Below are 15,548 nucleotides of genomic sequence, written 5' to 3'. Positions count from 1 at the left end.
GGTTATTTTATATTATATTCAATAAAGTAGACGTAGTTCCCAGACGTAAACGTTGAGTTGGCAGCATCTGCAAAATAGAATGAATGAATTTTATTTGTTATATTTTATGTAATCAGTTCACAGTCCAAGGCAAATACAAATTTGATAAGCGGGTTGTAAAGCAAAGGACTGCACGGATTGCTTTAGTTCCCTATGATTCAGTAATACTTAACTTTACGTTTTGCTTTACTTTTGGTTTGACTAAAGACCTTCGTGGTATCGGCTCAAGTAGTTAGAGCATATTCAATAAGACACCTATCCTTATACCTATAATAATATGCAGTTGCAAGAAGCGAGAGCTGTTGACGTTGAGCTGAATTAAACAAAGATAAAGGAGAGACTGATTTAAGTGCGGCAAGTGAGCCCAGCTCATTTGAATATCAAACAGCGCCAAGTAGAAGCTACTAGCTGAAAGCGAACAATCAACGTTAACCAAAGTCAACTTCACTTCTCCTCACTTTATTTTTATAAAAAGTTTTTTTCTATTGAGGAATAAACTAAAGAGACTAGTGGCTAGACTATGCTCTAAGAACAGAGAGTTCAAATGTTTTGATCTAGTATCAAGCCACATTCAGTCAGCATTGCTATTGACTTCTCGCTCTTCACTAAAAGCTCATCGATTTATCGATTTCAGATAAAATAGTTATATCTAATGCTGCTACTCAACAAAATTAAAAATGTTCATTGCTCTGTCATAAAATTTGATTATTGTACTTATACGCAAAATACATTTTCCTGTGGATAACTTTTTCCATCTGCTTTTTATTGCATATTTATTTGGAAATTTTTCGTTTTAACAATTGTCTAGAAATGATGTAAGAAATACATAATTTTAATTTCCATTTTGAGCCGTTCATTAAAACTAAAATAATAGCCGAACAGAGTCAAACTAATATTTATAGTGAATGCCAATGGCGCTGAACTTTTTATCTGGTTTCTAAATGAAATATTAATGTAGCCAGCGCCTCATTATGGCTATCAGTTCGGTCAATGTATTTATAGTAGCGCAAGTTAAATCTACTGGGATTTAAGGGCTTGACATTTTGTAGAACGAAACACACAAGAACGAGGCCAAGCAGCTTTAACGGCTGCCAAAGCAGTTGATCATAAGGTCAGTGCGGGGGCGGGGAGCGGGTAACGGGGGCAGTCAAGCGCAGCTGCAAACAATGGCATTTTAAAAGGCGAGGGTGGTCCGCGTGCCAATGGCAGTGTGTGCGAGGATGAAGCAAGCAGAAAGCAGGACTGGAAGACAGACATTAAGTTTGCGACACCCACGCACACATATAGACACAAGCGCACATGGCGTATGCGTAATAACATTTTGCGTTACATTTGTTTTTTTATTGCATACCGCAAGGCGGCTCGTCTGGCCGGGCTTCTTTGTATTTCCGTTCCGACCATAACACCACATTCCTGGCTAACGTCTCTGTTTGTTTTTGTTTCTGTTTATGTTTCAGTTTCTGTTGCTATTGCCCTTTGTCTGCCGCAATTTCCGTGCCATGTGGCACAGCCTATGTAGGTGCCGCACGACAAATGCGAAAACTTTAAACTGCCCAGCAGATGGGTATCGCAACCAACCGGCCCAAGCTTCGTTTCCTTGGCATTATCGCACATAATAATTTCGTAAGTCATACGTAAGACACAAAATGTGGCTCACATGCCTCGAGGCGTTGGCTAACCTGTTCGGTCCTGACGGACAAATCGAATACGCTACAGTTTTCCCATGCGCATTTCGACCTTTGGCCTGCTTACTTGGCTATTCAAATGCCGCTCAAGTGTAGCGCACAACGGGACAGCAATCAGCAGAGCCGCAGACCCCAAAAGCGACAGCAGCAGCGGGAAATTGTGTCATTTTCATTTATCTGTGAATGTATTTCTAGCTGAGTCTGCGAGCAGTCTGTTGGCAGCGCTGCTCGAACTTCATTGAATATAACTGCGAGCTGAGCAGCAAATTCGCTAGCAGCGGGGCTGAGGCGGATGCCAATAAAACGGAAGCCTCGATTAAATACAAATAAGGCATTAAGTGCAAAGGCGCTGAGGCGCATAATACAAATTGCGACGATTGCCAAGCAGGCGCAGGAACGGGAGCTGCTCCTAGCAGAGACTGTGGCGTTCGAGAGCGAAGGGCAAAGGCGCCGCAGGGCATATTGAGAGTGTCTCACAAAACTAAATATAAGGCTGTGGGCTTTCATCTAATACCCTTTTCCAAATGATTATGTTAGCTTACGCAGCTCACATATAAATATTTTACGCTTTTATTAAAATCTCTATTCTATTTGTTTTAAGAAGATATCTTTTGATATAAATAAGTAGTATTAGTCTATATTTAACTCTGACTAATGCAGGGAATGCAATGTACTTTAGTGCTCCAAAATGATTTCCTACTGTTGCCACCAGCTCGCAACAAGGCAACGCTTTTTTTGCTAGGCAAACTTTTTATTGGCTGGAAAAGAAAGCAGGACTATATATATATAAATATATATATATATATATATATATATATATATATATATATATATATATAGATATATATAAATATATATACATACACTATTATGCTGCGGCTGGACGCGCTTTGTATGACATAATAAAAATGCTGGCAATGGAAAGTTGTGCCTTAAGTGAGAATTAGCATAGAAACGAAGCGAAGCAAATAGATGGAAGAGTGAAAGATAAAAATCGAGTCTAATGTGCGTTGGGCTTTAAACTTTTCATGAATGTGGCCAGCAATTTGTGTGCCTTTCCAGTTGGCAGCGATATCATATTCAATGCCCATATTTAGATATTCATCTCGACCAAAAGTGGACGGCCCTTCACTCGACTTGACTCGACTCCACCCGACTGCAGCTGCTTGGTTAGCTGAACAGTTTTGCGGTTCATTTAATAATTCTGCGTCTTGTTTACCTGAACAGCCAATTTTGTGCTTCGGCTTTGATGCGTCGACAAGTGGACGTTTCACCTGCGGCCAATGGCATTAGCCATTAGCCAAACGGCGACCCAGTCCGACCCTGCCAGGGTCGGCACTTCAAGCTAACGAGCTGCCATGGCAATTAGAGCCACCAACGTCTACGAGTTCGACTCTGCATAGCACATCACATGACTGCCATTTTTCCATTTCAAATTTATTTTCGGCTTCAGGTTTTTTTTTCGTCATCCTCTATTTTTTGCACACAATTTTGATTAGCAAGAAAATCGCGACGTCAAAGTATTTGCCCAGTCAGCGCGATGTGAATGAGTCAATGATCTAGGTGTTGTTCTTGTTCTTGTTGTTATTGACGGGGATGATGATGGTAATCATGATGATCATCATAAATTGGCTTTTTCAGGTGTGTGTGACGAGGAGAGAGTGTGTGTGTGTGTGTGGTGTAAGTGTCAAGTGCCCCGACACGGCTCAACTCAATGACTCGGCTTGCTTTCAATAATATTTATGCACTCGGCTTGTATGCGAATTCAACAGGGCATACATTTCCAATTAAGCTGAAGCATTCAACTACAGCAAGCGACAGGTACACACACACATACACACACACCATCATACCATTTTTTCTGCAATAAAAAGTTATTTGCAGAGTAAATTTCAGCGCAACTATTTTTAGGGTTATTGTCAGCTGGAGCTGCTTTGGCTTAAATATAAAGTGAGAATTCATTAGAAGTTTATTCAAACATTTACATAAGAAATCTATAATTCTCATTTTATTTCACAGTAGAGTAATATAGTCTTAAGAAATATGTTGAGCATCCAAGCCTTATTTTGCAGTTGTGGAAACTCTAGCTTAAATACTGAGTAAACTTTAGTAGAGACAGAGCTAGCAAAGAGGCATAGACATATCTGAGCATACCCATACTCAAAGTAAGCCAGCTGTTTATTATTATCAAGTCAAGTTTGTATTTCAGTCTAAGCTCAGATTCTGACATGCAAATAGTGAGCGCCGCATGCCAGCAAATGCCAAATGGCCTCGAGCAATTTCAATAGATGGCAGCGCATAGTGGCCGAGGATAAACAAGAGGGATATTTGGTTACTGTCGCTTGCAGCATAGTAGCTGCTTTTGTTGCCGACTTGATTAGCGTTGTCGGTGAATCCAAAGCGCAACTGACTCTGAAATGCCTAGGCATGGAATAGCCAAACAGCTCATGTCAAATGGAGAGAGAAAGACAGGTGAGCAAGTCTCACTGCTCCATTGTCCGTTGTCGTGTATTCACGCCGAGCTCGCAGTACGTGAACCGACATGTGTATTCGTGTATTCGAGCTGGCGGAAAAACAATTTTGCATATTAAATGAAAAACGGCGCAGCATGGATGGCTTATCGCTCATCAACGGTGGCCAGGAGGAACTGTAAACTGATTTCCGTTCAATACATGTAGTTGGGGAGTTTATAGACACACACGCAGATGCCTCTCGACAGTTGTCAAACGTATTCGGAAGTTCATCAAAATTCTGTTTTTCCTCATTGCATGCGCAGCATGCAACAGTTTGTGGGGAAGCTGAAAATGCAAAAGGCACTTGCAGCATGCGTAGATGTCAAAGCGCTCGATACCTGCTCTCTACCTACGGGTACTGCCTTATTGGCTTGTTGTTGGCAGCTCTGCTTATTACAAAATATTCATTGAGCTTTTCAATAACCCCATGCTACCTTTGATACTGTATGTTTGTTTATTTACATCAAAAGAAAAAAGACTTAAATATTTGGACTCAATATCGTCAGCAAATATGATAAAGTCAGTCATATTAATGGAACTTCTGTGTCTGCAAGCACAAATCTTTGCCTTTCGCTGAGGCAGTTGAACAGAAATTAATTTTCCATATTTAATTTATTTTAAGGCGCAGCTATTGCCGCAATTGGCCAAGTCTAAATATGAATTTATTTGGTATTAGAAAATAGTCCTGTTTTGTGGCATGAGTCAAGGCAAACAAGAGTTCGAATAGATAAGGGTAAAGTACACAGCTCGAGCGCTATGCCGCTGCAGTATTGCTGCGCCAAAAATTAACATTCAGTCCACCAAGCTTGAAGCCTAATTGCAGATGCCAAAATTCAGAAGCAGCTGCAGATGCTGCATGGCCAAATGGCCGAGAGCATTTCTAATGAATGGCAACTCACGATGAGAGCAGGTAAAACAGTAGTAAATGATAGTTCCCAGCAGAGTAGTAATTGTTGTTGTCGAATTGATTAAAATTGGCAGCGGAAAGCCAACCGAAACTGTTTTTGAAATGCTCAGCTCAGACATACATTCGACAGGCTCCAATGACTCCCCTCCACAGTTATGCATTTTGAATTTCTGCGCCAAAATTGTAGTGTGTAGTATGTGAATCAACATGTGTGCGCCTGTGTTCATGTGAGGGTGCATGTGTTTCTGACGGAAAAACAATTTTGCATGTTTAATAAAAAGGCGGAGTCGTGGCGGAGTCAGGCTCGTCGCTCGTCCATGGCGGCCAGGAGGAACTGTTGACTGATTTCTGTTCGACATGTGCACGTACACACACACATCACACACACACTCATCACACACACAAAGACAGCTCCACAGTTGTCAAACTGATTCACTTCGTTTTTTTTTTTCACTGAGGCAACATGCAACAGTTGCAAACAGCATTTGACGAGTCAGTGAAGAGCCAAGCGAATGGCAAAGAACTTAATATGTGCCTGCAAAGTGCATGTCCTGAATTATTGCTTTTCGGTGGCTTATTGCTTTTCAGCTGAAAACCCTTCGGTCCACCTGTAATATTGAAAATCTGTGTAGCTGCCAAGCTTTTTAATTAACCTACGCAAGACGAACGTCAGCCTTTTACCTTTTGGACAGCCAACGCTGGTAACTATAATGAGATATGCCTTTTGCACTGAGGGGCAGCACAAAGTGCGTAACATTTTAATGCTAAATGAAGTCTACCTGAATACAAAAGGCAACCAGTGCCTATCTGAGTTTATTATATTTTTCATTTAATTTCTTCGTCTTTGTTTTGTGTGTACTTTGAGTTTTCACAACTATCAGATGCACAAGTTCTATGCCAGGAGCAACTAGCTTGCTACAAATCCAATCAAAGATACAGCATAATGCAAAAAAGAAGTGAAACTTTGCGTCTTTGATCAGCCGCTCAAAGGTTAGCTCAACTGCAACGGGCAGCAAAGGGAAAAGCAACACGGATGCTTTTTATAAAGCAATTTGCATGTTGACGTCCCTTTTCATCTGCTGTTTTTCTAGATTGTTGCCCTGGCTAAGGAATCGCCAATGAGTTTCCAAGTGGCGTGTCCTGCGGCCACGTACAGCATTGTGTGTGTGGCTGTGGTCTTGGATAACTGGCTCAACTGTGGAACTGAGTTCCGGCCAAATCCTGAAACATAAATCCGTGTGAGGTGTTTGCTCGCTGCCCGGCCAAAGGCTGCATACAAAGTCCATGGAACATAAAACGCACATAAACAAATGCATGCAGACATAAAACACGAAAGCACGCACAGAATCTGCCAGCGCACACACACCCACGCACATGTGGCGACGACCGCTCATCGAGGAACGTAAAAAAATGTAGGCACTGATTACATTTGCATATTATAAGCAACCACTTGCACACTCCCCATATTGATGAGGTTGCAGCGCCGCAAGGGCTGGGCAAGGCGATCAGGTCCTGCCGCAACTAGTGAGTCAGCTGCAGCTCCTGGCATACTTGCGCGCGTCTAACTGTGTGTATGTGTGTGTTTGTTGTTTCCATGTGTGTGCGTGTGTATTTGTCCAAGGAATTTAATTTCCAACTTTTACGTTTGGCATGTGCCACACACAACTTTGGTAGTGGCAAAGTTTGCTCCAGCGACGCAGGCTGTGTTGATCTAATAATATGGGCATGGGTCGTGTGTGGGCGTGGCTAGCGTAGTATTTGCGGCACTTGTTGAAGCGTAGCTGCAACCTCAGTCGGGGATTATGCAGCTGCTAAAACTTTAAATTATGTAATTCAACGTGTTGCCAATACATACCGTTCCGGGCAACAGGCAGCCAACGCAACCCACATGTGCACAGCCCACATGCACATCAGAGCGCACACACTCACACACTCTCACACACACACTCACACATTGGCCAAGTAACCGAAACTTTAGCCGTAGCTCGAGAACGGATAAATGCCTCGCCCCACCTGGGGCCCACGTATTTCAATTAACGTGCCAGCACGACCGAGTTGCACGTTATCAGCGCTAGGTGGCGCCCTTGGTGGTCCTCAGCCTGCTTTGCTACTTGTTTGATGATACGCCATAAATATTCCAAAATAACAGTAATGTGAACAGGGCGCAGCTACACACTGCAACACAGTCGAGGTCGGCACATGTCCAAGTATAAATTATATTGCGGATAACCGATTAGCAAGCCAAAAGCTGTATTTAAATGCCATCGACGATAATTTATCCTTTAATTAAGAAATTCAAGCACAGAGCTGAAATTGGTAGTTTATAAAATCATTGAAAAAGCGGATAAATACGAAATGGGCACTGACAATATTGAGCAGCATAAATAACTCATAGAGGAAGAATCTATAACGTATAAATGGGTAAGATGTGGCCTTTGTTATCTTAACTAAGTAACATGAACCTATGAAAGAAAGGTCTAGTATGTATGCATATATATATATTTATATATATATATATATATATATATATATATATATATATATATATATATATATATATATATATATATATATATATATATATATATATATATATATATATATATATATATATATATATATATATATATATATATATATATATATATATATATTATGTATATATAAATTATATATTATATAATGTGATTTACCATAAACGACTATTATGAACCATTCTAATCTCCTTTTGCAGCTAAAAAGTAAATATTTAAAATGTTTTCTTTTTGTTTTCAATTGTGCTCCATTTCATGATTGATGCAATTAAGCAGCATATTAAAGTGACTGTAACTAAAAATGTGATATGTAACTTTAGTATATGCCCGCGACTGTGCAAATACAAGAACTTTTCTACATGGCCAAACTTTATCTCGCGTTTTTTAGAGTGAACAACTTTACTCGCGAAACTTTCTGTTTGTCTTCATATGGTGAGCAATTAAGGTGTGTTGGTGTGAGTATGTTGCATGGCAGTATGCCCACACACACATATACACACACACACATACACACTCAGGCAGCCATATATATCCAGCTCACACACACACGTCCTTCCGCTCAGTTGGAGAAATAAAAAATGTATTTTTTACCTTGCAGGCAGCTTTAAATAAGAGAAATCGTTTTTTAAACACGATTTCATCTAAATTGCAATGAGTGCTAAAATAATTTATAAGCGCACCAAATGCGTTACATCGCACACAAATCACATTTCGCGGCTGGGGCTCTGTCGACAATTCAACAATTCGCCGCGATTCGTTTGATAAATATTTTTGTAGATGTTTTAGCTGCGTGCCGCTCTTATCTCTGCATTTATTTATTTTTAAATGCCAACCGAACTGCACACAGGCGAAGCAACAAAAGTTATTAAACAACGATTATTTCAACTAGCTGCAATTCGGTCTTCGTTTCGCAATCAAATGAAAAGCAATGAAAAACGTTTCACATGGAAGGCCAATCACTTCACTGGCATAAATTAACTACATATATTGAGGAAGATATGCATGAATGGACAAACAAATAGACTCGTTAGCACACAGCGCTCGATATCACTTACATCCTTTAAGCATAAACAGCCACAGACGGGCAGCGTCTTAGCTGCTCTCTTTTCCATATTTTTACAACGGCTTGAAAAGAAGATTTACTTGATTCGCTGCTGCTGGGGGCGCCATTTGTGTGCCCAGGGAAAACGCAAAGCGCGACTGCTAAGCAAACAGCGTGTAGCACACACGTTAAGTTAAGCTTATTCCACACACAACTGCCAAAGGCAGACTTAGACGTGGGCCAAATAGGCAGCGCGGAGTGAAACTAAGCACACTCTTTTCAGCGAGTCTGTGTGTGTATGTCTACCCTGTATGTGTGTGTGTGTGTGATATCATTGGATTACCGCGATTATCTTTCTCGAATATCACATGGCACGAAAGCCAACAATGTCTACATTTTGCTATTACAGTATATTACAACATATATGTGCGTACATTTGCCATGTGATTGGTGTTGTGGGGGCGTGGCCGGGCTGCATGCCGCACATAAACGTGCAGGTGGTCGGACGCGTGCGTTTTTGCGGTTGCCCAATCGGCTGGGCAGAGACTCTGCAGTCAGCGCGGCGTCTATGCCGCCGTCGCTGGCTATTTGCTTTTATGGCTTGTTTGCCAGCTCATGAAAACTTTGGTCCGCATGCCCAAGTGACCCATTAAACAAATTGAAAATGAACAGAAACCGTTTCAGCAGCTGGACTTTGGGCCCGCCATAGTTCTTCGTATGTGTAATAAATTTTAATTGACTGCACTGCATTGCAGCAGTCGTATTGTTAGCGTTCCAAAGATTTCATTGCATTCAATCACGAGTCAGAAATCTCAAGTTTTCAAAATATTGTGCTCAGTGGCTGAGGCAAGTTCTCGCCCTTTTGGCCAAACCAAAAACTTTGCTCATAAACACAAGTGTGCCAAACTCGTGCCGGCAATAACAGCTACGCAGCTACAGCAACATGGCTATGGTCGTTAGTCCTTTTGCCAGCGCTGCGTATACGTAATATGCAGTTAACTGGACAATTTTATAAAGCTGCGCTCGACGGCGCAGGTGCAAAAGTAAATTATGGTCGCACTTAATGTTAATTAAATTCATATTTTTGCCATAGAATTGTATATTGTTTCACTAAGTAGTTATTATACTTATAGCGGCTTCCGCCTGCCCACTCGGGCACTAAACGGACCTCTGCCAAAGCATTGTGCAAGCCAAAGCAATATTAATAATTTTATTAGCAATGCATTTCGGATGTGCACAGCGTAAAGCATTTGCAACTCAAGTTCTTGACTTCGTGTAATTTGTGGCTGGCCAGTGCACAACTAAGGCACAGCCACAGCAGCTGAACTACACAACATAATTTGAGTAAAATCTGAAAATTAAAGCCTTTTAATTACAGCTAAATCTAGGCAGTTCGAGCAAAACTAAATTTACACACACACACACAGAGGCATGTTTATTTACACAACTACAGCCATGAGTTGATTATTTATATTTGGCACTTGTTTGCATAAATTTAACGCTCATTTTGACTTGCATGCCCCAAAAGGACATTAAGTGAATTTTTCATGAAAGCAATCAGCTGGCAACACAGTCAGTGTGTCATGTGTTTTAAGCGGTTTAGGGTTGGCCAAAATGCTGAATGCTCCATTAATAATAATGTGATAAAAATGCTAAAATGTGATTATCAGCTTACCTGTGTCTGTGTCTGTGCCTGTGCCCGTGCCTTGCCTAATGTGTACTATGCAAATGTTTGACTGTTGAAAATCTGTTGACAGCCATTAGAATGGTATGAAATATGTAATTGCATCACGCTGGAAATAGAAAAGAAATGGATAAGAGCCGTAGGAAGTCAAATACGTATAAATATATAAAATGTTATCTGCTACGGAGCTCAGTCTGGGCTCCAATCAGTGCCCAATGTGCGGCCGATTGGCTCAGGTATGCGGGCTAAGATACAAATTCCCACAGATGAACTCGTATATAATAACACCGGCAATGCATAATTCATTTTAAGCACCACTTAAAGTTATGGCAAACGGCCGGAGCGCAATTTAAGACAGAGTTTAATGCATTCAATACGTCATTGAGCATGTTGTGAGCGGTTTGGGTCGCTGCTCTGATTTATGGTGCGTATACTTGATGTGGCCGCAAAGCCGCACAAAATGTTGCTACTGGGCTACCTTCCTTGCTGGCAGTTGTTCCTACTGCGGCGTCTGCTTTTTCCTCTTAATAAAACACAAAGCAAGCCTCGAAATACACTCGCCCACACACATACACACACACACACAGAGACACACCTACAAGTTTGGCATACACTTTGGCTGGGTCGAAGTCAGAATTGGACTCTTACTTTGAGTCTGAAGCTGATATTATTAAATTTTATAACATTTCGATGCGTCTGCATTTCAATTGACCATAAACGGCTTTAAGGCTTTACGACTGCGCCAGTCTTGAGCTTAAAAGTTCCCCTGAACCGCAGCCATTGTAGGCGTTGATATGTATATTCATACGCCCCGGGGGTCATGGCCGGGCCTAAATGTATGCGTGTATTTGCAACCGGCCATGCCCAATTTAATTTATCAAAGTCATAAACTGTTAAACGACTCGGCCGAGAAATACTACATGAATAATGGGCTCTGGCAAGCGGCAACAGATTCTTGTCAATGTGCGTCAAGATGCCCGATTAAGTGCGCATCTTTGTAGCATCTTAAGATATATAAATATTGCAGATGAGCTGAACTGATTAACTTAGTTGTATTAATACATAAATGAATCCCGGCAAACAGAGGAATTTATTGACTGTCGTAGCTGCTATTTAAGGCGTTGCGCAGTGTAGTGTGGTTGGGCAGAGTCAGGCAGCTGAGTGCTCCTGCACGGACTCACTCAATTTCCAGAGCCAGCAAGCTTGCAAAACGGAGTCAAATATAATTACGAGCACATGGATCACGGGTGCGCTTTGCCAATTATACCTAGCACTCGGTCAGCTTTAGATGGGGTATGTCAGACTGAAGAGTACAAGCCCTCTGGGCCATTGCAGTCAAACTGAGTTGATAAGCCGTGGCACAACCTCGATACATATTTTACTATATGAATAACATACGAATATTTCTATATATATGACTATGCAGTCTAGAAGCAGTATGATAAATGCATCCAAAATATATCAAATTTGCAATTCATATACCCGTTACAAAACAACCAGAAATCGTTGTGCTATCAAAAAGAAGCAACACGATAAAAGTCGACAATCTGTTTATGGATTAATAACATTCTGAGTGTCCGTTCGAAAATCTGCATTTAAGCCTCGAGCTGTTTCTCTAGCGGCCCGGCAAGGCAGCTCGTCGTCAGCGTAAAAGTTTATGCCATTTAAACATAATTTGCTTAACCGAAACGAATCTGGCAGCGAGAGGATGGGTCGCTAGGACCCAGCTCGAAAAAACACACATATAAAATCGACAATAATCATTTTTGTGGATAAAGGTAGCAGTCGCTGTGGGGCTGTCTGTGTGAGGGGAGGGTGGGCGCGTGGCTCTTTAATTTATGCAGCACCGCATTTTTTTGAGACTCATCCACACACGTTGGGCTCAAGTACTGGCAGGCAGCTGGCTTGCCGGAAATCAACAAAAGTTTATTGAGCATAAATTTAAATCTGCTTGATGCTCAGTGTCTGCCTAGCCTCGGGGCCTGCTTTGCGTTGTTTTGTTTACGTGAGCGTTTTTAAATTGATTTCACATCCATTCAAGTTCTCGACGACGGTCATTTCCGTATCCATCTTCGTCCCCAACTAGCATAAGCCCTAACGAAATAAGTCGCCAAATGAAGACATGATTTGTGGCCACAGCTGCTGCTGTTGTTCGCGCACAGCAACGACATTGCTGGCCCCATCATGAGACGCTGTTCCAGGTTTATGCACTCAGCATCTGGCTTTCATTTTCGTACTCTGAACTGTGCACTGTGCACTGTGTGCTGTGAGCTGTGGTCGTCGATGGTATAATCAATGATGCTTCATTATAAATAAGCAATTTTCGCTTCGCATTATATTTTCCATTGTCTTCCTCTCACTAGCCGCTGCTTTGCCCTTTGTTGTGCGATTGTTCGCCACGGACTGTCCGTTTCAGTTGTGTTCGGTGGCACAACTTTGGGTGTTGGGTGTGATAATAAGTATCTAATAATTTGTTATCATTATTGGCTATGGTCATTTTGGTGTTGACTCGCTCGCCCACGCTCGCACACTTCTTTCATCTCTCGCTATCTGCGCTCGTGTATTAGCCTAATGGACATTGCTGCCCTCCCAGCGCCCGGACTTCCACGTCTCAGTGATTACCAAGCAAATTAAATTAGTGAAAATGTCGAAACGAGGCACGAGAAAGGTAAGACAATCTAATTGCCTTCATTGCGGGCTCCAGTGTCTGTCTCTCTGTTCTGTGTGTGGTGTCGAAATATAACTGTATCTATATCTATGTATATATACATGTTAACCTATAGGTATATGTTAATTCCGTCTAGCATTGTGAACAGGTGCTGCCAACAATTGGCCTCTGGGGCCAATTGAATTAAACAAGCTAATTAGGTTTTATAGATATGAACAACCGCTAAACAAATTGTTGTGGTCATATAAGCACCCAAGGCTAGAATTTAATAATAAATTAAGAGTTTAATTGTTTTCATTTCAATGCTAAGTCTACAATATATGTTTGTCATAATATTTAGATATGCCAACTATTTAAACAACTTTTTGCAATTTTATTCATTATTTGACTTGCTTAGCGGAGACACAAACCATTTCGATGGCGACACCTGACGGCCATTTCGTTTTGTTTTAGCGCCGCCATTTGTCATTTATATTAAGCAGGCTAAAGAGCCGTTGCATGAAAGCTTTTACAAGCACTTCAAAACTGAATTTATCACAATGGCGGACACCCAAACGTAACGACGTAAGGGAGTTGACTACAGCCATAACCTCTACTATAATAACTGTAAATTGATATAATAAAAGACCGAATTTGATGGTGTCATACACACACAGCACACTACACTGCAAGGCTTGAGACACCCACGCACCAACCCAGACCTACAATATCCAAAGAATCGACCAAACTAGTTGCCTACCTTAAGCTTCTCTACCGACGAGGCTGACAAGGCAACGCGCAACAAATTAAAGCAGGTCAGCAAGCGCAGCAATTCGTCGCGGCAAGGGAATTCCGACAGTCGTCTGATAGACAACAGCTGCGAAATGAGCGCCAATAAAATTTTTCTGCGCTATTATCCACCAGGTGAGTCTTAAGCAATTTGACACCTGTGTAACTGCAGCTGAAATAATATTTCGATAGGCTTGGCCTTAAGTTATCGATCACCTAAGGGCGGTGAACGGCTGCGTCACTTCGATTTGCTTGACTTGGATGCCAAGTAAGTAGCCAGCATAATGCATAGTCCTCCATTGAGAAACGTAACACTCCACAGAACAAATGTGGAGCAACTGGCGGATAGAATTTTGTTCGAGGAACTACAGGTGAGGGAGTCAGAGGAAGGTGCAAGCGATGCCTGCACATCAAATGCTCCATTGTGTCTGCCCGCCAACTGCAAGGCTTCCAGCTCCCAGAACATGTTCAGCGCCCTGAAACAAGCAATTGAGAAGTTGCAAGCGAAGCTACGGGAACCGGTCAAAAAAAAGTTCTATCTGCACAAATGCTACAACTCGCACATTCTGCCGCTGACCAACGTGTGCTTTGATCGCAGCGGTGAGCGGTGCTTGACAGGCAGCTACGACCGCACCTGCCATGTGATCAACACCAGCACCGGCCTAGTGCAGCACATGCTCCACGGCCATGACAATGTAGTCTTCTCTGTGGGCTTCAACACGCCGCGCTGGTAAGTCTGAGAGCATATGTTAGACAATGTATAACGCTTGGCCTGTTCAGTGACAAGATCATTACGGGCTCCTTTGATGGCACCGCCAAGATTTGGTCAGCAAGCACTGGCCAGTGCCAGAGCACGCTGTATGGCCATACAGCGGAGGTGGTGGCTGCCGAATTTAATCCAGCGCACGACCAAGACGTTGCAACGGCCTCCATTGACGGCAAGGCACGCATCTTCGATGCGGAAACGGCGCAGGAGCTACAACAGCTGAATCACCACGGCGCCGAGGTGATAGCGGCACGCTACTCTCGCGACGGCCAGATGCTGTTGACTGGCTCTTTTGACCACACAGCTGCCATTTGGGACACACGCAGCAAGAGGTGGGCATGTCATTCATAAGTTATCAATGTTTTTAATGTTGCCACTTGAATTGCCCGCACAGCTGCTGCCATCAGCTGCGTGGACACACTGCAGAGTTGTCGAACTGTGTGTGGAATTTCAGCAGCTCGCTGATTGCTACCGGCAGCCTGGACCGCACCGCACGCATCTGGGATGTGCGTCGCCTGGACCAGGAGTTGCATTTGGTATCGACGCACAGCGACGAAGTGCTTGACCTGAGCTTTGACGCGGCCGGCAAACAGTTGGCCACCTGCAGTAGCGACTGCACGGCGCGCGTCTGGAGCTTGGAGCCGTTCGAGATGCTGTCGCTGATGGCCGGCCACAGCGACGAGGTGAACAAGGTGTGCTTCAGTCCCAGTGGCTGCATGCTACTTACCGCCTCGGCGGACAACACCGCACGCCTATGGCTCACCGAGACGGGCCAGTGCTCCCAGGTGCTGACTGGCCATGAGTCGGAGGTGTTCAGCTGCGCCTACAGCTACGCAGGCGACGCAATATTAACTGCCTCCAAGGACAACACCTGTCGCGTTTGGAGGTGATACGACTGGTACACTGTGCAGTTCAACTCCGACTGAACGATGTGAATAAGTG

General features: G+C 42.8%; 1 protein-coding gene and 1 long non-coding RNA gene across 2 annotated transcripts; one reads left to right on the top strand and one right to left on the bottom strand.

Annotated features, from left to right (window-relative positions):
- On the bottom strand, window positions 1–15,409 carry LOC111604255. Its single transcript, XR_002751736.2, has 3 exons — window positions 15,334–15,409; window positions 10,396–10,513; window positions 1–67 (listed from the first exon to the last, which is right to left on the bottom strand). It is a non-coding gene; the product is annotated as an uncharacterized LOC111604255 (long non-coding RNA).
- LOC111604252 (dynein assembly factor with WDR repeat domains 1) lies at window positions 13,936–15,518 on the top strand. Its single transcript, XM_023322239.2, is given in 5 exon segments — window positions 13,936–13,975; window positions 14,033–14,108; window positions 14,163–14,583; window positions 14,586–14,938; window positions 15,001–15,518. Coding segments are annotated over 5 exon segments (1,386 nt in total). The 3' UTR covers window positions 15,497–15,518.
- Window positions 15,519–15,548: the final 30 nt, after the last annotated feature.

Source organism: Drosophila hydei, unplaced genomic scaffold, assembly GCF_003285905.1.
Source record: "Drosophila hydei strain 15085-1641.00,03,60 unplaced genomic scaffold, DhydRS2 tig00008121-arrow-pilon, whole genome shotgun sequence".
In the NCBI taxonomy this organism is placed as follows: Eukaryota; Metazoa; Arthropoda; class Insecta; order Diptera; family Drosophilidae; genus Drosophila; species Drosophila hydei.
This window is presented reverse-complemented; position numbering and strand designations above follow the sequence as displayed.